The following is a 25,000-nucleotide window of genomic DNA, read 5'->3' as shown; positions in this document are numbered from 1 at the left end:
ACACACACACACATATACATGTGTGCTCACACAAACAAACACACACACACACATATACACATGCACACACACCAACAGCTGAGGAGATAAGGTGATGGATTGAGGTAATGTTAGACGGATAATCTGATAGCAGCTAGCTGATTGAGGGGTGTGGAAGGCCTGTAGTTGGATCTGTCTGGAGCTGGCCGTTCTGCCTTACTTATCACCACAAGGTACCACCTTGTCAGGCCCTGGACACCAGTGGGCATTAAGTAGCACTTCTGGAAGCACTTCTGGATGAGCATCAAACTCACTACTGATCTACAGACACCATCTCCTGATCTTGGCAAAACCACAATATTTTCCTGGCGCCAAACCTGTGATACATAGTGGCTGACATGACATGCACTCTTGCCCCGGACAAGTGAACCGGACACTCTAAACATCTCCTTTCTCTGGCTCCTTTTAGTAATCTAGTGAACCGGCGTCTTGTGTGTCCATCTTCAGGTAGAGGGCCAAGGTCTACTGTGCGCGCACGAACGCGCACATACACACACACACACACACACACACACACACACACACACACACACACACACACACACACAGGGAAGGCACAGAGTAGGCATGTGTTAGGGTCATGAGTAAGAGTTCTGAACGAATTTCAGGCGGATGACTCACTGTAACGGAAATCCTGCACAGCGCTGACCCCTGACACTGACCAGTGTTACCAAGACCCGTCTGAGACTGGATTAGACCTCTGGGTAAGCCAGAGCTCAGTCCGGTGCACATGGCTTTCCCATGCTACTGCTGAAGATCCTCTCATTTTTAGTCAAAGAAAGTGAGCATCAAAATAAGGGTGGGTTTTGTGAAGGACTGAGTATTGCATTTGCAAATTGCTGTTTTTTGCCAACATTTCAGTATGAATTATTAATTTAACTGATGAGCTCTTAGCTCTTATTAGGTCTTAAAAGTCACAGATAAAATATCCATGCAGCACATTCTTTGTAGAGCTGCGTTTGCTTTTTTTTTGCTTTTTTTTTCATCTCAGGGTTATTGCAATATGTGGCGGAGTGAAGCATTCATCTTGCCCACAAACTGACGAGCCGGCAGAATTACACTCTAAAGTCTATCTGAAGGCACGCCACACACCCATCAAGCTAACTGATGAACCAAAGTGAAATTCTATTTCTCCGGCACCTCACTGCGTTAGAGCACAATAGAGTCCTTCTGTCAGATGTGTGAGACTGTGGCCTGTGTTTTACGTGGCTCAGCGATATAAAATAAGCTAATTTCTTTTTAAACACATCCATTTGATCCAGTAATGACATCATGTAATTGAATGTGTGCTAGTCTCCTCCAATCAAAGGTCATTAATGTATTATCTTAATTACATGAGGTAAGCTCTGTTATTAATGATGCGCCCGGGGCAAATCTGTTGAATATCACTGCCACTGGACAAAGCTGAGAAAGCATTGGCAGAAACAAATTGAGTCTAAATCCAATTTCCCTTTCTATATTATTCACCTACTGCAATTCTCTCACAGCTGAAACTTCATTAAGATGTCTCTTATGTTGTTGTTTCTTGCACTATTGTGTAGGGAGCAGGGAGCAATGAATAATTCAGCGTGCTCTCTCAGTTCGACTTCACCATTACAAGTAGTAATAGATTGATTTTAAAGGGACTTGTTTCACCAGGAGCATGGAGGAGAGATAGACGTTAAATAAATCGCTCAGTCACTCCGAGACTCAGTGGCCTGTGATGACCATGCCGTCTGTCCTCTGGTCTTGGCATCTGGTCGGGCATATTTATGGACAGCCTAGTTGGCACAGGGCTCTGTGCGCACAACACCACTCCCTAAATGCATAAAACTGCCTTGAGTTCCTGAAATTACTGACCGGGGGTCCTGCAGACGCTTGGCAGATTCTTCGAATGTCACAGATTAGGCGGGCGACAAATTAATTACCCGGCTTCTAATGGACACGAACGCTGCGCGTATTACATTACATTACATTACATTACATTACATTTGGCTGACGCATTTTTAGCCAAAGCGACTAACAACATGGTAAACAGTTTAAGTTTAGAGCAATTCTCAACAATATTAGGACAATTTAAAAAACATTAGAGTACAGTAAGAATAAGTGCATCAGTGAGTGCTGTTTTTAACAGTTACGTGTCAGTTTAAGACGGCTGGTGAGTGCTAGGATCAGCAAGACTTGTTGTAAGTGTTGCTATGAGAGGAGATGTTCTCTAAAGAGCTGGGTCTTCAGGAGTTTTTTGAAAATGGAGAGGGATGTCCCTGTCCTTGTAGGAACTGGCAGTGTGTTCCACCAGCGAGGAACAACAGATGAGAAAAGTTTGGATTGGCCTGAGCGTACCGGAGGTAGAGCTAGACGTTGTTCGTCTGAGGAGCGCAGCGGTCTGGAGGTAGCGTATGTCTGTATGAAGGCATTCAAGTAGGTGGGAGCAGAACCGGAGACTACTTTGTAGGCAAGCGTTAGAGCCTTGAATTTGATGCGGGCCGCCATAGGTAGCCAATGTAGCTGGATGAGTAGCGGGGTAACATGTGCCCTCTTGGGTTGGTTGTAGACCAGGCGCGCCGCCGCGTTCTGGATCATCTGAAGTGGTTTCACTGCGCAGGCTGGGAGACCTGTCAGGAGGGCGTTGCAGTAGTCGAGTCGTGAGATGACTATTGCCTGAACCAGAAGTTGGGTGGCATCTTGATTTAAGTAAGTCCTGATTTTCCGTATATTGTAGAGTGCGAAACGGCATGACCGGGCGACTGAGGCAACATGATCTGAGAAGTTTAGTTGGTTGTCGAGAACAACTCCTAGATTTCTTGCAGTCCTGGTAGGTGAAACAGACAGAGAGTCAAATTTGATGTTGATGTCGTGGTGTATGGTAGGTTTAGCTGGGAGGACCAGCAGTTCAGTCTTTGAGAGGTTCAGCTGGAGGTGGTGTGCCTTCATCCATGTAGCTATGTCTGAGAGGCAATCCGAGATCCGTGCTGAAACCAAGGGGTCATCAGGTGGAAAGGACAGATAGAGCTGTGTGTCGTCTGCATAGCAGTGGTATGAGAAGCCATGCGAACGGATAATCTGTCCCAAGGAGGTGGTGTAGATAGCAAAGAGAAGGGGGCCCAGTACTGAGCCCTGGGGGACCCCTGTGGTGAGATGGTGAGGTGCAGATAGCTGACCAAGCCATGATACGTTAAACGAGCGTCCTGTGAGGTAGGATTCAAACCAGGAGAGAGCAGAACCGGAGATTCCCATGTTAGCGAGTATAGAGAGAAGGATGCGGTGATTAACCGTGTCAAAGGCAGCCGATAAGTCAAGCAGAATGAGTACTGATGACCGAGCGGTCGCCCTGGCTTCTTTTAAGGCTTCTGTTACAGACAGCAGAGCCGTTTCGGTAGAGTGGCCGCTTTTGAACCCAGACTGATTTGGATCCAGAAGGTTGTTCTGTGAAAGGAAGTCAGAGACCTGTTTGGAGACTGCTCGTTCAATGCCTTTGGATAAGAAAGGCAGGAGTGAGACAGGGCGGTAGTTCTCGACTTGAGCAGGGTTGAGAGAAGCTTTCTTAAGTAACGGTGTTACCCGGGCCGTTTTGAACGCTGTTGGAAATGTGCCGGAGGTTAGCGAGGCATTGATCACGTGTGTGATAGCTGGTGCGATGGTCGGGCTGATGGACTGAAGTAGGCTCGTAGGTATAGGGTCCAGCGAGCATGTGGTAGGACGGCTGCATGTCAGGAGTCTAGATACTTCATTCTCGGAGAGAGGCGTGAATGCTGAAAAAGATGATCTAGCAGTCCCTAGAGGTTGTAGGAGTGCGGTATCTGAGTCCGATGCGTTGAGTGGGCATGTAGAGAATTGACTGCTGATTGCCGCCACTTTGTTTGTAAAAAATGAGGCGAGGGTATCTGCAGTAAGGCTGGATGGAGGAGGAGGCATCTGAGGGTTGAGTAGCGATTTGAAGGTTGAAAAAAGTTTTCGAGTGTCTGTAGCACTGTTGATTTTGTCATTGTAGAAAGCCGTCTTAGCAGCAGTGATGCTGGCTGAGAAGGAGGCCAGGAGTGTCTGGTAGTTTTTGAGGTCATCAGTTAGTTTGGATTTGTGCCATTTCCTCTCCGCGGCTCTGAGTCTGGTGCGCTGCGATCGGAGGGTATCATTTAGCCATGGATGAGAGTGTTTGGATCGAGCTGGCCTTGTGGTAAGAGGGCACAGCTCGTCTAGACACGAGCTCAGTGTGGAGCAGAGCGAGTCTGTGGCCTCATTAACCTCCAGAGAGGAGAAGGTGTTGAGTGGAGGTAGACCGGAGGCAACCACAGAGGAAAAGTGCGTTGGAGACAGGTTCCGGATGTTGCGGCGGAACGTGACCATCGGCTGAGGAGCCGGAGGCTGTTCTGTCAGGCTGACGTTGAACCGGATGAAGAAGTGGTCAGAAAGATGGAGAGGCGTCACCGTGAGGGTGTCTGTGCTGCAGTTCCGAGTGAAGATCAAGTCAAGCTCTTTGCCAGCTTTGTGTGTCGGTGGGCTTTGAACCAGTTTGAGGTCAAAGGAGTGGATCAGGGCCAGAAAGTCCGCTGAGCCTGGGGCATCTAAGTGGATGTTGATATCGCCGAGAAGAAGAAGCGGACTGTCATGCTCAGGGATGGAGGACAGCAGAGTGTCAAGTTCATCCAAAAAGTCGCCTAGTTGGCCTGGAGGGCGGTAGATGACCAGCACGTAGAGTTTTGCTGGGGCAATCACTGTGATGGCATGGAATTCGAATGAGACATATTTGTTTGAAGGTAGTAGCGGGGTGAATTTCCATTTGTTGGAGATCAGCAGGCCTGCCCCACCTCCTCGTCCAGATGGACGAGGGGTGTGGGATAGTGTAAGGTTAGTGGAGAGTGCAGCCGGGGTGGCTGTGTTCTCTGGTTTGATCCAAGTCTCAGTGAGAGCAAGGAGTTCCAACGAAAGATGGTTGGCATAGCCAGCTATGAAGTCCGTTTTGTTGACTGCGGATTGACAGTTCCACAAGCCCATGGAGAAAGAGGTTTCTGTAGGTGAGGACCGTTTAGCAGAGTCTTTGAGTCTGTGTATTCAGTACGGGCTGAAACGCTGGAGCCAGTTGGGGAGAGTGAGCTACTAGAGTAAATGGGGAACAACTGTTTGTGGAGTGAGTCAGGTAGTTTGGAATGGCAGATGGGGCCCAATTCATGTGTCACGCGCAAAAGTGTGAGGAAAACTGATTTCATGCAACATGCTTTCACATGAAAGAGGAATCTCCAGGGACAGAGCAACTCATCTGAATAATACATTGGAAAAGAGACTTTAAAAGGAGACAAGAAAAGTCTATCAGCTGCAAACTATGAGATCCACGTGACACCCATAAATAACTTGATTGCCTGTTGCTATGAACCGTACCCAACTCACACACTCATGTTAAATTTAGCACTTAGTATTTTTCTTCACTTGTATTAAAACAAAAAAACAGCTACTCACAGCAGCCGCAGCGAGTCCCGCCCTCAAAGACAAAGCCATTGGGCACTGCTCCATACCGCCGCAGATCAGAGAGTTTCCATTGGCCGGCAACAACCGGAGGGAGGTCCCTGGTGACGACGAGCAGGTTGTTACATAAATGAAGGGTGGCGGGTCCACTCTCTAGTTTGGTGCCTGGGAGGACATGGACGTTAAACCTGTGGGCTGATACACAGTGGGTTTGGGGTGAACACCTACAGGCCGAGGAACACACACATTACACACACATTACTACACATAAAATTCAACAATTAGTGTTTTTTTTAGAGATGAAGGACAATTATTCTCATGGCGGGTGAGCATAATGGATCATCCTAACAGTCACTGGCATTTAAATCCTGACAGTGGTCACAGCTTCAAGGCTGAAGTGTCTGAATGCTGCGAAATTAAATGGCTGCATGGAATGTCTTACATTAGTATGCATTGTTACCTCGTGAGGTGGTCCAACACAGTGGAAGACTATTATTCTCCCAGATAGCATGAGTAACATGGCCAAGATGTTAAATGATTTCAATTCACATCTGGAGTCATGGGTAATGTTCTATGGTGAAAATAACACTGAAACACTGAATCAATAGTCTGTTCATTTGACATACTATCCTTTATATTCCTCTCACTGATTAATCATTTAGGCAGTGACACAATGCTATTACCATAGTACTTGATAAATGAGGGAGGCCATTAGAAAGTATTTATATAGAAACCATTAGCAAAACCCCCTTTCTAAGCCTTCATTCATCATTCATCGTTTCAGTGTTTTCCAGCCAATATGGCTTCCTTTGTGTACATAATGTCAGGGAAACATAATGGGGCAGGTCTAAAGATGAATAGCCAGTCAGACAAAGCCAGTGTTAAATGCATGTTATGCATGCTGAGGTTCTGTCCACACCGATGTGTAAAACCACAGAACCCTGTGTCCAGTCTAGAGAACCATAACAGACACGGGGGAACATGTCCAGGAGGGTTCAGGAGCGGACACTCTCTGCTTCATTAAAATCTCAAAGTGAGAGAACTGAATTTCATAAATCCCTAATATGCCAAAAAGTTAGGCATCAGAATTTCTCAGGATTGCCTGGCTAATCGTGTGCCATTCTTACCACAAAACAACACCTCCACACACATTTGCACGCACGCACACACACACACACACACACACACACACACACACACACACACACACACACAAACTATCTCTCTCTGAATTAATATTATGGTGTCAGAACAAGACTCATCCATCTGCTTGTCCATCTCATTCCAACAGATCTGCTAACTGATTCACCAGCTTTGCCAAATCTGTAGGAGACTGGCTGAAACGACCTACGAGACTCCACAGCGCTCAGTAAAATGTGCTGGAGATTAACTACCATAGGGATCTACATTAGAGCACAGCATGTGGCATCCCAACCATTACAAACATCACAGATCAATCATTTGTCATTCTCAACAAATAAAGCTTGCACACGCATACACACAAACACATGCATGGCTACAATGTGCACACACAGATACACAAAAACACACACACATACAGAGAGAAAGAGAGAGCGAGCGAAAGTGAGAGAGAGAGAGTGAGAGAGAGAGAGTGAGAGAGAGAGAGAGAGCGAAAGTGAGAGAGAGAGAGAGAGAGAGTGAGAGAGAGTGAGAGAGAGTGAGAGAGAGAGAGAGAGAGAGAGAGAGAGAGAGAGAGAGAGACTGTAGCACAACTCCAGATGTGGCACTGGGCACTCATCCAGCTCAGCACAGAAGTGAAATAGATTGTGACGACATCCCTGATCAAGCATCAGAAGTGACAGCTGTGTGTGCAGAGCCTCTGTGCAAGAGCGATGGCAGCAATACAAGCCATGAGATATCTCCCACCGCTGCACTGGACCTAATTTGTCATCCCGTCTCTGCCTGCCACACGTCAGTAAACAAACTTATGAAGAAGCAAAACTAGGTAAACAGATTGTGACGGAGAAACGACATCAGCTGTGGCACTTGGAAATAGGGGAGGAGCGTGTCTTTTCTCTCTCTCTCTCTCTCTCTCTCTCTCTCTCTCTCTCTCTCTCTCTCTCTCTCTCTCTCTCATTGATCAGACAACAATGGACACCCTGGGCCCTGAACTTCAGACGAACAGATTTAGAACAGAAGTTCACCAACAGGGAAAACAGTGGAGGCCATCTCGTGATTGGACTGCTGCTGGTATAAGATCAAGCCAGTGCCCTCAGCGCGTGGATGCCTTTGTTCATTTTAGAGCTAAGAATAACGCTGATCTATGATCTGAGGTCGAGGGGGGGGGGGGGGGGGCACTGTACACACAGCTCACAGTTAACGCTGTGCAAGAAAATGACGGGCGGACTTCACAACATATGCATCCTGAGCTTGTGTGACCAGCAACACACTTTATATACACTGGGGTGTAGAGAACTGTTTTTTAAACCAATCCACACACATGCTGAAATGTGTACTTTAAGCAAACTTAAACAATGTTTCAACCTTTCACAATGTTTGCTTTTGGCTGCAGTTCAGCTTTGACGATAAAATATCGAAAGTCATATTTAAATGGGAGTCATGTTTTATTGGAAGCACATTTCTGAGAAACAAACAGCTCTGTTAAGAGCCCTGACACCCTTGGAAGCCATTTTGAACTTTCAAGCTGGGCCACGATTGCTTCACATGTTGCTGCACACGGAATCTGGGGGTGTGACTTGACCTGGGGCACTCATCCACGTGCACACAGGTCTAACAAACAAACACACAACGTGAATACATACTCAAGTCTATGGTACATACTAATGCACACACACACACACACACACACCACACACACACACACACACACACACACACAATCTCACACACGCTCTAACATATCAGGGGTGTTGTAGAGAGACATTAATATAATAGTGCCACAAATGTGTGCAAATTTAAGTGCAGAGTTCTTAAATGAACAGTGTGTTCCAAAAAAGCAACTCATGACCAACTATTAGCCAAAAGTGTGATAGAAAGGTGCACACATGCACACACTCACATGCACACACTTATCTGTTCTATAGGCACATGAAAATGACAGGATTCTTGACTATTTGAGAGATAGATTAAAAGAAAGAGAGAGAGAGAGAGAGAGAAAGAGAGAGTCAAAGAGAGAGAGAGGAAGAAAGAGAACTAGAAAAACAATACCTCAAGCTGGTCATCAACAGCAGTCACAGCTCCTCCACAGACATGGATCTACCCACCCCACTGATCCATCCAAAACTCCAACCTACACCATGCACACCACGAGCCAGCATGCACCTGCACATCACACTTGCACGTCGACAACAACAGCCTCCCCGGTCCACCGGTATATGTCTCACCTTCCCCCAGGCTGTAGCGGATGCGCAGGTCCCAGGTGAGCAGGTTCTCCCTGCGGTCGAAGCCTAGCAGCACGGCCTGCGTGAGGCTGATGATGGCCAGCGTGAAGCCCACGCCCTCGTAGCTCAGGCCAAGCTCCAGGCCGCAGATGTCCCCCAGGGTCAGGCAGCTGCGCTCACGGTGGCCCTTGTGCCTCTCTGCTTTGTCCTTGTACACCAGCAGGGACAGACAGTCTGAAACGAGATGAGAGACGCAAAATCCCAATAAAGGATACCCCCAAATCACAGCAGCCATGAGAGTGGCCTTTTCTAGTCTCATTCCCACATGTGCCATATTGCTTAAGTACAGTTCACTCAGGGAACTTTTCACTTTGGCTCTCCGCTCCCATCATCAAACCTCTGGTACTGATCCCCACGTTATCTGTGAAATGTATTGTGTGAGTATTACATTCATGTTTGGTCTTAAACATATCCTTGTGATGTGTGCAGCAGTCTGATCATAGTTTAATTACAATCTAAAGTACCTCTCCATGGTTGTAGACCAAGACCTTCACTGTAGTCTACAGTATATTATGTAATCTGAATTGTACACTTGCCTCTTCCACGGCTTCTTTCACACAAGCTGACCAACTAGAGGCCAGCTGGGTAGGAGGACATTGTTATGGGTTTGGGGCATATGCATGTGGGTTTGGGGCATATGCATATGGGTTTGGGGTTTGGGGCATATGCATGTGGGTTTGGGGCATATGCATGTGGGTTTGAGGATAAAAAGAGCCTCATCTTGGGAGATTCTGCCTGTTTTCATCTTCTGGGCCCCTCCGCCTCTCTCGCTTTTTGCTCTCTTCTTGGGCATCTTCTTTCCTCTCTTCCTTTCTCTGCTCATGCTTAGTGTTGCACGGTGTATCGATACTAAAAAGGTATCGCGATGCCTTCACGCAAAAAACGATACGATTTCAGACGTTTTTAGAATCGATACTTTATTAAAATAATAACGTTCTGTGTCTGTGTGAACTGCTGTTCTCACTGCTCCTTTCACGCATCTAGGCAAGTGGGCGTGTCAAGCAGGCAGCTCTGAGTGAGTGAGTGCGCAGCCAACGTCATAGTTCTTTGCCGACAGTTCTAGGCCTTGTGGATAAAGCAAAAGGTGCAGTGAAATCTGCAACTATTTCGGATACATCGCGAATTAAGGCAAGCCATCAGGTACACAAAGTCATTTAAAAGCAGTAGGCTACGCATGGAACTTGGCAAAACACCTCGCAGACATATCCCAACATTTTTAAAGAGTTCAAAGAACGACAGGTTAACGAATATGCTATAGAAAACACGACTACATGGTTAGTGCCAAGTTCTTCTCTTATGTTTTAGTCTAGCCTAAGTGAAACGAGTATGGTTCTCTGGGATAAAGCGAACCTTCCTTCATCAATGAATTTTGACGAGACATAACGAGCTGTAATCATTTTGACGAGACATAACGAGCTGTAATCATAGGGTGCTAACGTGATGAAAGCGCAATGTTCACGCCAGAATAACATTACCATAACTTGTAAACGATCTATTTCATGTTCGGTCAGTAGCCTACTACTGGTAATATTTGTCATGGCATGTAGACTGCAATTTGTTCAATAATTATTGCCCAGATGTAGGATAGGCTACCCGAAATGCGCTAATTAAAGCCCACAGCATAATACCACCAAAGCGTGTTGAGTCCTAATAATAATAGCGGCGTATTGTTACAGTACGTGCTAGCAAATCATGTTATCAAAGAAATAGACGTAATGTAGTAATGCACACAGATATATTGCAACAGGTAATGGTGTAGGCCTATCTGACGAAGACCTGAGTGGTTGGAACGTCGTACTTGTACACTGGGCGCAAAGAAGACTATCCTCACATTTTCCCCTTTGCAACTGTCAAAGAAATCCCATGAACACGGGAAGGCCTAGGGTAGCCTATACTGTACATCAGATGGCCTAAAGATTAGGCCCCTCTGCATAGCATTCAGTGATTTGCATGCAGTAATTTGAACACTGACCTTGATCTAGCCTAGTTTGGCTATTTAAAGCTACTTTATTGCCAAAACACAACACAATGTAAATTAACTATAACAAACAATAAAGGACTTAATCACAGAAAGTAGGCCTACTATTTTACTGACTATAAAAAAATAATCATTATGTAGGAAGTTTAGAAGTTTAGAACCCAGAATTGACCTACACACTACAAAAGTGCACCAAATTCAACACAAATGACTCAATACACTTGGAGGAGGTATGAGTCCTTTCTTCTCCAGATATCTTAGGATTTCGCCGTAGTATCGTTTTAGTATCGAGCATCGTGATATTTATGGCAGGTATCGTATCGAAGTCATAATTTTGGTATCGTGACAACACTACTCATGCTTGAAGGGGCCTTCTCTCTCTCTCTATCATGGTTTATCTGTTTTTATTTAAGTTTACGTTGTTCAACTGGCATCTAACTTGTTGTAATGCACTTGCCCATTTTTACTTTGCATTAAATTTAATTGATATTGGTTACATTTAACATATGCACTACAATAAATTGTTTATTCATCCACTATTCACATATATCTCATCATGTGCCACTAGCTGATAAATTACTTGGTATTGGAGGTTAATTTTTTACTTTTGTGGAGTTTCTCACAAAATGTACCTCAATGTACATTCTCCATTGCAAGACGAGCTTAGACTTTCTAGCCAAGGTGTTTCTCTCCTGGTTCTAGGCTGTCTTACTCTTCACACCACCAACTGTCCTTCTCCTGCCCAGATGTGGCGGTCGACTTATTTTGTTGTCCATGCTCAAACCATGATGTCAAGATCGGTCAGTTATTCTAGTGCTCCTAACAGGCTCCTCGCATTTCATACTTTGTTGGGTTTTTTTGTAGATCAGTGACAAAATGACAAAAAGGGCCAATACTGTCACCGAGTGACTACTTCAGCTAAGAAAACACATTTTCACATTTAAATATTGGCTTTAAAAGGGTGCTGTTTAGACAGACTGTCTTTATAATCATTTGACTTTCTAACAAGCTACTGTAGGGGCGGTCACAACCCAGGCAGTGCAATAGCCCAGTTGTAACAGTTCTCCTGCAGAATAGCCAAAGAGTCTGGAGCACAACTCTGGAGTCTGGAGAAACAATTTTTTCTGAGTGCAAATACAGTAGATTGTTGAATAAAACATGCAGGCTGAAGTTTGTTTGCTTTGACCACACTGTCGTCATGACACAGAGGATTTCACTACGTCATATGACTTTGGTTAATACCGCTAATAGGCAACAGGGCGAGTGTGGGAGAACACAGCTGTCATAACAGGCTACAGACGTGATCCGACCAAACAGCTGTGGACTAAATTATTAAACTGCAAAAATGTGTGTGTGTGTGTGTGAGTGTGTACGAGAGAGAGAAAGAGAGTGTGTGTGTGTGTGTATGTGTGTGTGTGCTTAGCAAGTATAGGCTATCATCACTAATTATGTAAAAACAGCCTATAGATTTACAGCTACTAGACAAGTTAACACAACACATATATTGGCAAGCCACCCAAGTTTTAAAGTTTTGTAAAAATAGTTAGATAATTCAGGCTGATTTAGCCTAAATTCTGTTTACGCATTTAAATCAATTTAATCACATAGCCTATTTAAATGCGCCTCCAAATGATGGTTAATATTATCTAAATGTAATAGCAAATTATTGCCAGTTATAACCTGACATAGCTTCATGACTCAAACCGTTGAGCTTAGTGACTTAATGTTAGCTTTTATCGAAATAATTAGCATATAAATTAGCAAATAAATAAATACAAATTAAATAGACTTAGGACAGAACAAACATTAGCTTAATATGCAATGTTATTGCAAGTTCCATCATAAATTCATATGCAAGTGCACTTGACCCACGTGCAAATAGCTTAGAATGAAATTCGAGCTTGTGCATTTGGATGCCAAAGATCTATTTCATTCACAAAATAGTGACAGCGCCGCTAAGCCTGGTTAGCCTACAATAAATGAAACATTTAGCATAGACCAACAAAAGGCATAGGCTAGTCCAGCTTTAATCTCTGTCCTGAGTTTGTCAAACTAGCAAACTATTGTAGGCGCCATACCTGCGACCGGGGACGGTTTCCTCAAAACGACCCATCTGTTTCTCCACTGGTCATTTGAAGAAAACCAAAATAGAAACACACAAACGGTTATTTTGATATTACCACGGCATTGTCGACTTGGAAATGTTCACAATATATTCCATCCATGATGTTTAGAGACCTTTTTCCCATCTCGAAGTTTAACTTGGCCCTCCACGACAACGGTATCCGTCATCTTCTGTCATGATTCCGAACAGCTGTGTGCGGTCAGCGTCGCTGCTCTGCTAGAGTCTGAGGGGGTCACTTTCAAAATAACTTTAGCGGTCTTCACTGGTGGTATACAGACATGGTCCCACCACCCAAGCTCTCTCTCTCTCTGTCTCTCTTCTACCTTCTACAGCTTGGCCAGTTGTCAGCATGTGTCACTGTGTTTGTTTAAAATACACTAAATTGAATTAAACTTTAATGACTCAAAATTTGCCAGCTATTTCAAGAATGTTTGTCCTTACATAGCCTAGATAATGCATGTTGCAATCTATACCAATACAGTGCAACGTAAAGTTTTAATGAAGATGTTCCATTTCATTATGAACATTGTCAACACAATGAAAGCTGAATTACATTTGACATTGACATGTGACATTGATGCTCAACCACTTTTCAAAGTGAACAAATAGGCCTAACAACAAGTAGACTTATGCCTATTCTGACTGCATCTCTTTCCTTCATGACATTATGAAATTATACATTTCAAGGAACAGGTTGCTTTTGTGATACTAACTCATATTGTGCATTTATCATCAAGTGCATTTATGATACATGCACAACACTGTGATAGTACTGTGATGAGTGTGATGATTTTGTTAGTCACCATATCACTGTAAAAAAAAATGTCACATCTCCTGCCACCGCAATGTTCTAACACATCAAACTGCATTAAATCAGTGCTCTGTTTTGGTTATGGAGGCAGCTGCCTGTCCACAGTACAAAGAATAACAAAGTGCCAAGAGACCATAACATTTTAATTTGACAAATGTGTGATGGGTAAATGAAGACTTCTGCAGCTCTAAGAGAAATGCCTCAGGACCTCTGGGCTGTCCCTGCTTTCCTGCCTTTTGTGCGGTTTCTTTCTTTCATAGGAGTGGACTGCGTAGTCTTCTTTTTATATTTCTTTCACTGTTTTCTTCCAACCTCACAAATCTCCATATTACTGTCTTTGTAAATAATGTTCAGCATGTTGTTTCCTTTGTGCCCTAAACCATGACTTCACTTTGCAGTATCCTTAGAAGTAACACCCAACACTACTAAATTGACAAAATTATTTTCTGTTAATGAAAAAAATAAACTGTATCAAAGAGTACTAGTGTACATTGTGAATTAAAACCTTTTTACAAAATATTTTGTATGATGTGCAAATGTCCATGCTTGACAGGTCTCCATTCGGTGGCAATACCCCCTTCATAATAACTCACAAAGTGAGTTAAAGAGTTTGTGAAAGTCTTTGCCTTAACCATAGTGAATAAGTACATCATCCACAAGGCACCAGGCAAACAGATGCGTATTGTGGCTGCTGTAGGTTGTTGTTTTCGCCCTTGTCCTTGGTGGCCGCTAGACGAAGGTGGCCTTGGGTTTGCCCTTGTCCGCCTGGCTGTCCTGCTGGGCTCTGACCGGCAGCAGGGAGGGCAGGTTGGAGGTCTGGTACACCCCAGTCCTCATGCGGCTCCTGCGGCCTTGCAGGTCCCCCACCACCCTGTCCATCCCGGGGCCCAGCCCAGCGTCCCTGGGCCTCCTGCCCCTGGGCTCCGAGTGGACACGATCCACGTCCAGTGCGCGGCCCGCAGACGAGGTGCTCTTCCTGGGTCGCTCGCGGGACCGAGCCCTGGGTGGGGGTGGAGGAGCTGCTCCTGCTGGTGGTGGTGGTACTGATGGTGCCCTCTTGTGTTGGGAGGGCTTATAACCCCTGGAGCGCTCCTCCTGCAGTCTCCTGTCTTTGCCTGAAGAGTGTGGGTTTAGAGGGGAAAAATCAAGTAAGAGGTGTCTGTGTGTGTGTGTGTGTGTGTGTAGATACTGGGGCATCTGATGGTGGTAACTGAATTTCAAAAATCCCTATGCCAAAAAGTTAGGTGTCAGAATTTCTCAGGATAGCCTTACTAATCGTGTTCCATTCTTGCCACAAAAGAACACCTCCACACACACGCACACCACACACACACGCTCTCTCTCTTTCTCTCACACACACACACACATACACGCTTCAAGGTCAGACTGTTCTAACCTTGAGGCCACACATGTACAACCTCCATTCCAGGTTCCCTTTGAGAGCATGATGTGTATTGATGATTGACCAAAACACCTCTGTCTGTCCATTTCATCTTACAGCTTTGGGCGGCCTCCGGTCCAGATCGATTGCAAACAAATGGCTAACAAAGCCATTAATAGGGTCTCTTGTTGTTGCTAAACTGCTGAAATGTAAAGCCTTTCACAACAGTGCTTCACAGGACTGTATCTTCACAGGACTGTAAGTCTTTTTCAAGCAAGATGTGTGTGTTTAATAGCACATACAGTGATGTGTGATTATTAGCATATATAGTGTGCTGTCTGCCTGAGCAGGGAAGGTCAGTAAGTATATGTGTATGCACAGAATCGTAACATGACTTCACTCTACTGGAAGCAAGCCTCTGGGGAAAGGGGGGAGGTGTGTGTGTGTGTGTGGGGGGGGGCGAGGGGGGGGGGGCTCTATACCCTCAGAGTCATTAACATGCACTGCCATCTACTGGAAGGACAGGGAGGGGGAAGAGATAGAGAGAAGGAGAGAGAGAGAGAGGTTGATTGAGCAGAGATACTGACACCCGAAAGTGACAGAGGTGAGAGAAAGGGCTGAACGAGAGATAGCGTATGGGGTGAAGGGAGAGATAAAATGCAAAAGAAAGAGTGCCACTCTATAGGCTTGGAGCTAGCCAATAATCATCCACGTGCATATGCGTAACTCCTATTTGACCTCCACTGAAGGAGGAGGAGGTCTGCACTGACATGCAATCATGAGGTCGTAATTAAATCTTAGTCTGACTCCCCAGCACTAAGACAGATAGAGAAAGATCTTTAAAGGAAGGTGACCACTGTTCTATTATTTTGCCCACTGGTTAGTTTTCAAGTATCATCCAAAGAACCATAAGGAACGTGATACTCCGTTATGGTTCCTTTCTGCATTGTTGGTGATTTATTTGCTACACTGATCCACATTCTTCACTGTGTGTGAGAGAGAGAGATGAATATCCATGGTCTTACATACAAAGCTGCTGTTCTTCTTCCTTTTGCATGTATATAAAACTTGAATTTTCCCTTGGGGATCAATAAAGTATCTATCTATCTATCTAAAATGATCTGCATTATACAGTATTTAGTTATGACTCTGCATTTATTTTAGAATGAACGTCATACAGAAAGTATACTTGATTATATATAATATATGATGATAAAATTAAGTCATTGCCTAAACCCTACTGCACTATGGACATGGACTTAATTGCATTACTTGTGCATACACAAACACACATACTGTAGCTATTTATTTCTCAGTGACACAAGGTGTCAGGCCCCTTACAGATGGCTCTCATTTACAAACCAATGACATAGACAAATAATCTCGGTAATCTAATAAATTACCTCTATCAGACATCGGCTGCTTTCAAATGCTAAACACATCTCTTATATTCAGTGCCCCATGTATAGAAAGGCCAGGTTATCTCAACAGTGATTTGCCCCCATTCATCTTGCCTATCAGCCGTAATGCCAGGCCTCAGCTCTGCATCATTCTACAGCACGCCCAATCACTGTCCTCCCCTCTCCCCCACTCTTTCATCTGTCCTTTCCAACTTCTCTCTCTCTCTTTCTCTCTCTGTATGAGGTAGATAATTTGATTTTTTTTAATGGTTACAAAAACCACAAGACCCCCTAAGGAGACATAATTACATATGTGTGTGTGTCGTCAGAGGTCCAAAAAGAAAATCATGCACATCCTTTACTTTCCTTTCATTTCTTTAGAATAAAAGATGAAACGAGTGCCAGAGTGAACGAGAGAGAGAGAGAGAGAGAAACAGAAATGAGCAGGTTATGATCACTGCTGCATTTCTAATCACAGAGGTGATTATGCTCCATTCAGCTCCAGCCTCCTGCTATGCTACATAAAGGGAATTGATGCACTCATTTCTTTGACAAAGCACGGGCTGCGGATCCTTCTAACTGTTCCAATAAGCATGACTGAATAATTCACACCATGCTGCCTAATACCAATCCAGCTGCTTTGACCAAAGAGGCACAGACTTGAAGAGGCTAATAGGAAGGACTTGGAGCTAAACGCCCTTTGATGATTTGGAGTAATTACTCTTTGTAACCTCCATGTTTAGCATGGGCAGAGTAGTGCTGAATGCTCCGTGGAATGCTTGAGCCTATCCTCATCTACTACAGATTGGGCTTGGAACGGATTTATACGCCACGATATAAATCTGGATCTCTGAAATTAATAGTTTGTGTGTACATGCCAATTAATCAGCATTCCACACTTGGTCTCGCAAACAGCATTGAGATTTTGCCATTGCCACTAGGTGGAGCTCTGGCAGGAGATATACTCCACACGATGGAAGCTTTAGTGGAAGTTTTGCCAGGAAGACTATACTGCTATGACATTCATTTATTTATTCAGTCATTGTTCTTGACCAATTGTTGGCCTTAAACATGTCTTTAATATGACTGGAATTACGTACCTGTTCTGCTGTTTTCAGGTGTAACATCTTAATATGACTCCATAACAGATGAGTTTTAAAGGTAGCGGTAACTCTGTTTCCTCTGTTTCAGTGTTTCATTGCATGTTTGTGACCTAAAGGTGGCTGTTGATAAAACACTAAAGGTGTGTGTGTGTGTGTGTGTGTCTGTGGCAGTGTAAACAGATGAAATGTGTGCTAATGTCCAGGAGGGCAGAAGTTAGGCATGCGCCTGTGAGATGCCAAAGCAGCGCAGTACGGATGGATTAAAGGGGACTCAATGGGCCTGCTCATCATCTGTCTGTGTGTCTATGTGAGTGCAGCATAGTTACATGGTCTAAGAGAGGGGTCTCCAACCTTCTTCCTTCTGAGAGTTACTTTGACAAAATGGACATGGCCGAGAGCTTTTTTTCCCTCCGAGAGCTACTTTGACAAAATGGACATGGCCGAGAGCTTTTATGTTAGCAGTAGCATGCTATGTATTCACATAGCTGATCTCCACCCAAAACCACTGAATACTATTTGTATGCTTTTTAAAGGTGTCTATGTAGACTGTGCTAATAGAGAGCTACTTAGATAAAGGTGGGGTGTTACTGGTAGCTACCTGGTTTAAAATAAAGCACAGGTGCCCAGGCCTTTGAGCAGGAGCCATCGCTATCACTGTCCTAGTTGTGAATGGTAGCAGATGGGCAGATGAACACATCTCCTGCTTGTATTGGTGACCAGACAACAAAAGGTGACTATGTGAGAGAGCAGCATAGCATATTCCTTAATGTTTTACTTAATATGGATGCATAAAGAGTAGCCACAGACTGATATTTTAGTAAAACCTGCATGGATGCCCTCGAAAACCTAATAGCAATTAGATGATATGACCATATATGGGTCTCTACAGCAAGTTTGATAATGTTATAGTGATTTAGTATGCATTCAGTGGTCAAGAGTGTATGAAGTTACTGGAAGTATTATGGACATATTACAATGTCAAGTTAATGATTAAGTATTTGCACTGTAATCCGTTGTTTCTTCAGTTCCTCTGAAATTCAATTACCACAATATGATGTTCTTTACTGATAATAAGCACTTCAGAAAGCTCATTAAAAGATAAAATCTTTCACTCAGAAGAATCAAGACATTTCATCTATTCTAAAAAGATGGTCTGATTTTGCTTCATTTTTTTTCTTTCCTGAACAAAGACAAATGGCTAACACTGGCAAACCATCAAACGCCTGTGTAGGGATGGAACGCTAATGCTTGCGTTTCACCAGACACCACACATTGAGATCTCTGTGGTGGAGTAGAAGTGTTTGACATGAGTTTTACAAGAGTGCAGTGGGTATTACGGGCACCGTAAAACATTGTTGGGGCTGCTGAAACAACATCGACTGTGCAGTCTGCACTGGTCAGATAAAAGAGGGGCATGCTGAAAAAGCCATTATCCTGTCTGCAAACAGTTTGACGGACAGAACAAGCACCCCTTGTCCCTGAGTAATGGACTAATGCAATGAGAGAGAGAGGGGGAGACAGTGAGGGAGGGAGGGAGGGAAGGAAGGAGGGGGAGAGAGATTGAGGGAAAAAAAGAGGGATAGAGAGAGTGAGAGGCAGCAATGATTACATCAGCTTCTACAGGCTTTTCTCCCCAAACTGAACCTGAATGGGAAAGAGATAAGACAATGGCCAAATTAGGACAGACACACAGAGAGGTTCTGGATGAGGTTGTGTACATTTGTTGGACGAAACAGAGGCCCGTTTTGTTGCACTGAAAGCTGGGCCTCTGAGCCACACAAAGGCAGCCTAACCAAGCATTCAGCTGAGAGAGAGAGAGAAAGAGAGAGAGAGAGAGAGAGCTGGGTTTGGGCCCATACATCCGAAACACACAGGAGAAAGCCTATCAACGCTGCACAAAACACAGCCCCTAAGCAAGGGCAACAGGGGGAATGTAGGACGCGAGGAATACAAGAGGATGAAATGGATTGGAGAGGGGGCAAATACTAAGTAAATCCAGCTCCATTCTACCTCTCAGTGCATCTGCAAAAACACAAAAACAAAACAAAAAACAAGCCTTTCATACATTTTTAGTCATCATTTTCATAATATTTGCTTCATATTTCCTGTTAGAATTGTGCAACCAAAAGAGGAAATACTATATGTGTGAAACCTGCTTATCCTGAGAGTACTGACTGACCTTGAATTACATGAATGTGTGTGTGAGTGTGTGCATGCGTGTGTGTGTGTGTATGTGTGTGTGTGTGTGTGTGTGCGTAAGTGTGCATGCATGTGAAAATGAGTACTAGGGTGAGGCATATGTAAAGATGAGATTAAAAGGTCAAGTCACAGCACACACACACTCACTCAGAGAAAGAAAGAAAGTGGGAGTGGGTGATCCCACCCTGGGACATTTATTAGAGCTCTATTTACAGAGGCTGCACAAACACAAGGTCAAACCGAGCAGATCTGTCGTCTACAGAAACAGAAGAGGCACCTACTGACGACTGATAGGGAAGGTGGTTTGCAATTCAACAATGACAGTCATTGGCTTAAAAAATAATAATAAAATGACAGGAGAAGGGAATAATAATATTATGTACACAATTAGTACTCATTCACTTCGCAGATAACACAATGAAATTAAAATAAATTATTTCTCTGTGTTATATTACATGGCGACATACGGTATATATATATTTATTTAAAAAAAAAAAAAAAACAGCAAGAGGTTCTATATTCAAGGCCATGGTCTGGTTTGTTTTTAAAAGGCAATGGCAGCAGTCATTCTCATTCGTTTAGCATTGTTGAATTGCAGTTGTAGCGGAAGAGTAATGATGGAGCAACAGCAGGAGAGGACCCTAGCGTGGGGAGATCAGAGAGATGGAGCGCACAGCAGACGCAGGGGGCCTCACACTCCCACCACACCATGCCATGCCTGCTGATTAGGGCTCGGGAGAGAGAGAGAGAGAGGGGGAGAGTGAGAGAGGGAGAGAGAGAGAAAAAGAGAGAGAGAGAAAGAGAGAGAGAGAGAGAGAGAGAGAGAGAGAGAGAGAGACGGGCTTCATTTAACTGCGCTGGCTACTGGCACTAATTAGCTTTGAGGCGTGGTGAAGGTCCAATGGCCATGGATGGATGGATGGATGTGTGAGTGTGTGTGTGTGTGTGTGTGTGTGTGCACGGGTGTGTGAAAGAGAAAAGAAGCAAAGTATTTATTTCGGGAGTTTGTTGCTATGCAGGACTGGTACACAGCATGCATGACCTCTTCTGAAGATGAACATGAACTTCTATAAAACATCAGTTACTGAACATTAGCAAGTGTCCTCGGCACACTGACACAAGATCAGATGAACAGGAGCAGCTAGGAAGGTTTGTACTTCATCAACAGGAGAGGTTTGCCCTCCGTGTTTGCACCGTGTTTGAGAGAGGCTTTGAATGGAGACTGCATTTTATGTGTACTTTATGTGTACAGTATATCGTATCTATTTTGAAACGTGTGAGTGTGAGTGTGTACCTGCATGTCATGTGTGCGCGCATAACATCTACCTTTCCTGACACGAGAAGCAACACCTGGTTATTATCAGGTTGCTCTGTTGCGCACTCTAAGGCGTGAGACTTCTATGTACAGATCCGAGTCTGTGAGAGAGAGAGAGAGAGAGAGAGAGAGAGAGAGAGAGAGAGAGAGAAACACGCATCACATGATTCCAGCTCTTTTTTCTTTTTCTTCTTTTTCCAGAACCTGCATGAGTGCGAGTCCCTGTGCCGTGGCAGTCACGAGAACAGCCTCTGGACCAGGGGGCCGCGGAGGCCAGAACGGACAGCCAGCGGCAGCAGATCTGGGAACAGTGATAGCGGCTACGCTGGGCTACAGAGGTGTCATTGTGTGGTCCACTGAGGTGGGGGGTGAGGTGAGGAGGGGCTAACTCGAGTGTGCTGTGCTCTGACTTGTGGGTGGGGGGGGGGTAAGAGTGATTGTTGAGGAGAGGAGTAATATCAAGAGTCAAAAGTAAAAATGATACTGAAGAAGTCTCTTTCTCAGAATGTTTGTTAAAGTGCATTGAGGAGTATTTACACAGGGAGAGAGCATGTGCTCGGGCTGGGACTCTGGGAGTTTGGACAGAGGTGGACGTTGGGGGTGGTTTGGCACTGGTATTGCCCTGATGAAGGCAGACGGCAGGATGACGCCATATTCTCGATGGTCAAGGGGAGAGAGAGGCAAACCAAACGCTCATGCATCCACGCTCACTCTATAACACGGGACACAGACTCAGACACACAGTCCTACACATGCCCACACAGGACACATGTCTGTGTGTGAGCATGCGTGAGGAGGGTGTGTGTGTGTGTGTGTGTGTGTGCGTACGCTGGAGGGAGGGGGGTCACACTGGGGAGATACCTGATCCAGCCCGTCCCTGGCCAGCGGTGGCCGAAGCGGACGCAGAGGGGCCGTTGCCATGGCGAGGGGGGTCGTCGGCCATGGCGGCGTGCGGGGGCAGCAGGCTGCTGTTGGGGCTGCTGATGTCGCCCTCGCCCACCAGCGTCAGGTCGGCCATGCTGTCCTCGTCCTCCAGGGCGCGCCCCACGCCGCCCTGCTCCGAGCCTGGCCAGTCCGCCGAGGACGAGGGCGCCACCGGGGAGAAGGCGGAGGGTCCGGGGCCAGGGGCACGGGGCAGACGCTGGCGCGGGCCGGACGGGGGCATGAGGGCGCGACGGCCAGGCCCCCGACCCCCACCGCCGCCGCCACCAGTCACGCCCGAGTCCAGGCTCTGCGTCTGGTGGCTGGCACTCAGGGCCGAGCCGTTCTCGTGGCCCCGGACGCGGTCGGCGGCGGGCGTGGAGGACAGGAGGGGCTTGCGGAGGTGGTTGCCGTGGTGTTGGTTGCGGCCGCGATGGCCGTCGGAGTAGCCGCCGTCGTAGTCGTCGTCGTTCTGGTCGTTCAGGCGCAGGAAGTCGGGCAGCACCAGGTCACTTTTGTCTAGCAGACCTCGCTGGTCGTCCGCTCGCTTGCCCTGAGCTTTGGATATGAGCTCGAAGAACTCTGCACCACGCCACAGAATAAAGAAAAACACACAGATGATTAAAGCAATCAGTACAACACAATAACAGTCCTGTCCACTGGGCTCTGCTTTAAGGACGCATGCGAGAGACGGTGAGTGGAGCAAATCGGGACACAAGGGAGGGAGGAGAGAGACAGACAGGAACAGAGTTCTCAACACTGAGCGGGAGTGCCCCCGTGTAGAGCTGTGCAGATGCTAGCGTTAGTCCACACACGGCTGCCATGTCCATAGAGAGCGCAAGCTACAACACTACGCCACCAGAGTGAGAGCGGAAGAGCGGAGAAGAGAGAGAGAGAGAGAGAGAGAGAGACAGAGAGAGAGAGAGAGAGAGAGAGAGAGAGAGAGAGAGAGAGAGAGAGCAGCGGGGGAGAGCTTTACCTTCTGCTTCGTCTATATTAATCTTTTTCTGCCGCCTTTTTTCCACTTGCAGCTGGGTTTTGACAGATGAGGCCTTCCCTGATGCCTTCTCGTCCCCCTGAGTGGCAACAACGAGAAGGGGGCATATTAGGGTGGGGGCCCTTGGACTGGAGGAGGAGTGGGGGTTGCCTGCTTGGAAGAGAGGCTGGGGTGTGGAGAGGGCCACATCTATGGTCTGTTCCCCGTTTCAGTGCAAGGCTGGGCCGTCTCACGGGACATTAAGGTGGGAAGAGTGGGTTGACCGGGGGGTGGGGGTGTGTGTGGGGGGGAAGGGTCTACTCTACGAAAACACAGCACGACACACACGGCAACAGCACCACCACCACCACGACACAAACTAGCACGCCACAACACGTCGACACACAGCAGTGACCACACCACCACGTGTTCAGACATCGGTTCGCAGCCGTGTCCATCCATCCATCCTGTCCTCTATCTCTCTTTTCTCGTTTCAATTGGCCTCTTTTCCATCCATGCTAATTAGGGGTGTGGGGACCTCACACAGCTGCGCCTCGATGCCAGAAATCGATGGCAAGGGGGGGGGGAAAGTCTCGTCCAGGGAAGAGTCCAAGTCCAGACCCACTTCACGCCCACATGGCCAAAAGAAGAAAAAAAAAAAACTCGATCCAGGCGGCCGGGAATACTGGGTCGTTGGCATCAGCCTCTCTCACAAAAGAGAAGAGGAGGCTGAGGCAGAGAGAGAGAAACAAAGACACAGTGAAGAAGTGTCAGAGAGAGAGAAAGAGAGGGAGAGAGAGAATGAGAGAGAAAGAGAAAGAGAGAGAGGGGAACAAACATGTTGATTAAACCAGCCACAGACAAATCAGAACCAGGAAGGCGACCAAGGCAGACGTCATCAGTGTGCAACAGCAGCAGCAGAAGGAGAAAGAGGAGGAGGAGGAGGAGGAGGAGGAGGAGGAGTGTGCTGCTGCCGCTGCTTCAGAGGGACAGTGAGAAGGGACCCAACCATGCACACAGCCCCCAGGAGCAGGCCAGGGCGAGCAAGGACAGAGCAGACACAGGACAGGAGAGCAGCGTCCAGTCTGCTCACCCAGCAGGGACACGCCGCTCCCTGGGCATCGCACCGCGCCGCCGACCAGGAAGAGCCGGCGCCGCAACCACCACGGGGAGGGCAGCAAGAGGAGGACGAAGAGGAGGAGGAGGAAGAGGAGGGAGGAGTAAAGGAGGAGGTCTTACTGTTGCAGACTGGCTCCTGGCACTCAGCGGCGGGCCGTGGCTCTTGGAGGTGGTCAACTTCTGCTTGTCGGTCACTACTGTGGAAGGGGCAGCAGACACACCAGCACATAAACAACAAACATAAACAACAAACACAGGCGTAAATGGCCGCCTAGCGTCCATCCCCCAAGCTGACCAGGAGAGCAGGTACAGCCCGGGTAGACAGCAGTTGCCTCGGAGCAAAGACACTGCACTGAATGGAGCTGCACTGGTCACCACTGACTGTAGTAAATACTATAAGCATTCTAACTGAATTAAGCAAGGTTATCATGCAAACCAGACTGGGGTTCCCAAAATACAGAAATGAAAAAAAGAAACGCAAGACAAAGTGTGAATATAAGTGGCAGTCCTCCATCTCCTCCAAGTCCTGGAAGATATTTAAAGGAGTCACTGATTTACAGAAGAGGAACTGGCGCGTTAAAATGAAGTCAAATTCATCATGGCTGATAGGAGGAAAACACCAAAGAGAAACACTTTCACAAAATGAAATTGCGGCTCTTTAAGGTGTGGTATTCTGAGTGTGTCTATGTGTGTGTGTGTGTGTGTGTGTGTGTGTGTGTGTGTGTGTATTATGCCTTACCCTTTCCTGTGGCATTGTCAGCTACATCTAGTACCA

At 46.1% G+C, this 25,000-nt stretch overlaps 2 protein-coding genes across 3 annotated transcripts in view; both read right to left on the bottom strand.

Moving 5' to 3' along the window:
• dok7b (docking protein 7b) overlaps positions 1-13,185 on the bottom strand; it is a 27,477-nt gene extending 14,292 nt beyond the window's left edge. The window contains exons 1-4 of the mRNA XM_076295862.1: positions 13,114-13,185; positions 12,954-12,999; positions 8,841-9,071; positions 5,470-5,670 (exon numbers count right to left, since the gene is read on the bottom strand). Coding sequence (XP_076151977.1) covers positions 5,470-5,670; positions 8,841-9,071; positions 12,954-12,999; positions 13,114-13,167 — 532 coding nt within the window. The 5' untranslated portion in view covers positions 13,168-13,185. The remainder of the gene's footprint in view (positions 1-5,469; positions 5,671-8,840; positions 9,072-12,953; positions 13,000-13,113) is intronic.
• Positions 13,186-20,054: 6,869 nt separating this feature from the next.
• The window catches only part of rgs12b (regulator of G protein signaling 12b), a 63,455-nt gene continuing 58,509 nt past the window's right edge, over positions 20,055-25,000 (bottom strand). Inside the window, exons 13-16 of one of the 2 annotated variants that reach the window (XM_076294243.1) lie at positions 24,965-25,000; positions 24,346-24,422; positions 23,110-23,206; positions 20,055-22,712 (exon numbers count right to left, since the gene is read on the bottom strand). The exon at positions 24,965-25,000 is cut by the window's right edge and continues 61 nt beyond it. In XM_076294243.1, coding sequence (XP_076150358.1) covers positions 22,054-22,712; positions 23,110-23,206; positions 24,346-24,422; positions 24,965-25,000 — 869 coding nt within the window. In that variant the 3' untranslated portion in view covers positions 20,055-22,053. The remainder of the gene's footprint in view (positions 22,713-23,109; positions 23,207-24,345; positions 24,423-24,964) is intronic. The other variant, XM_076294244.1, reaches the window with a different exon arrangement.

The sequence above is a fragment of the Alosa pseudoharengus genome, unplaced genomic scaffold (assembly GCF_046254945.1).
Source record: "Alosa pseudoharengus isolate Yale_2024_CS ecotype anadromous, Long Island Sound unplaced genomic scaffold, YU_APseudo_1.1 YU_APseudo_1.1_scf_2, whole genome shotgun sequence".
NCBI classification, from domain to species: domain Eukaryota; kingdom Metazoa; phylum Chordata; class Actinopteri; order Clupeiformes; family Clupeidae; genus Alosa; species Alosa pseudoharengus.
This window is presented reverse-complemented; position numbering and strand designations above follow the sequence as displayed.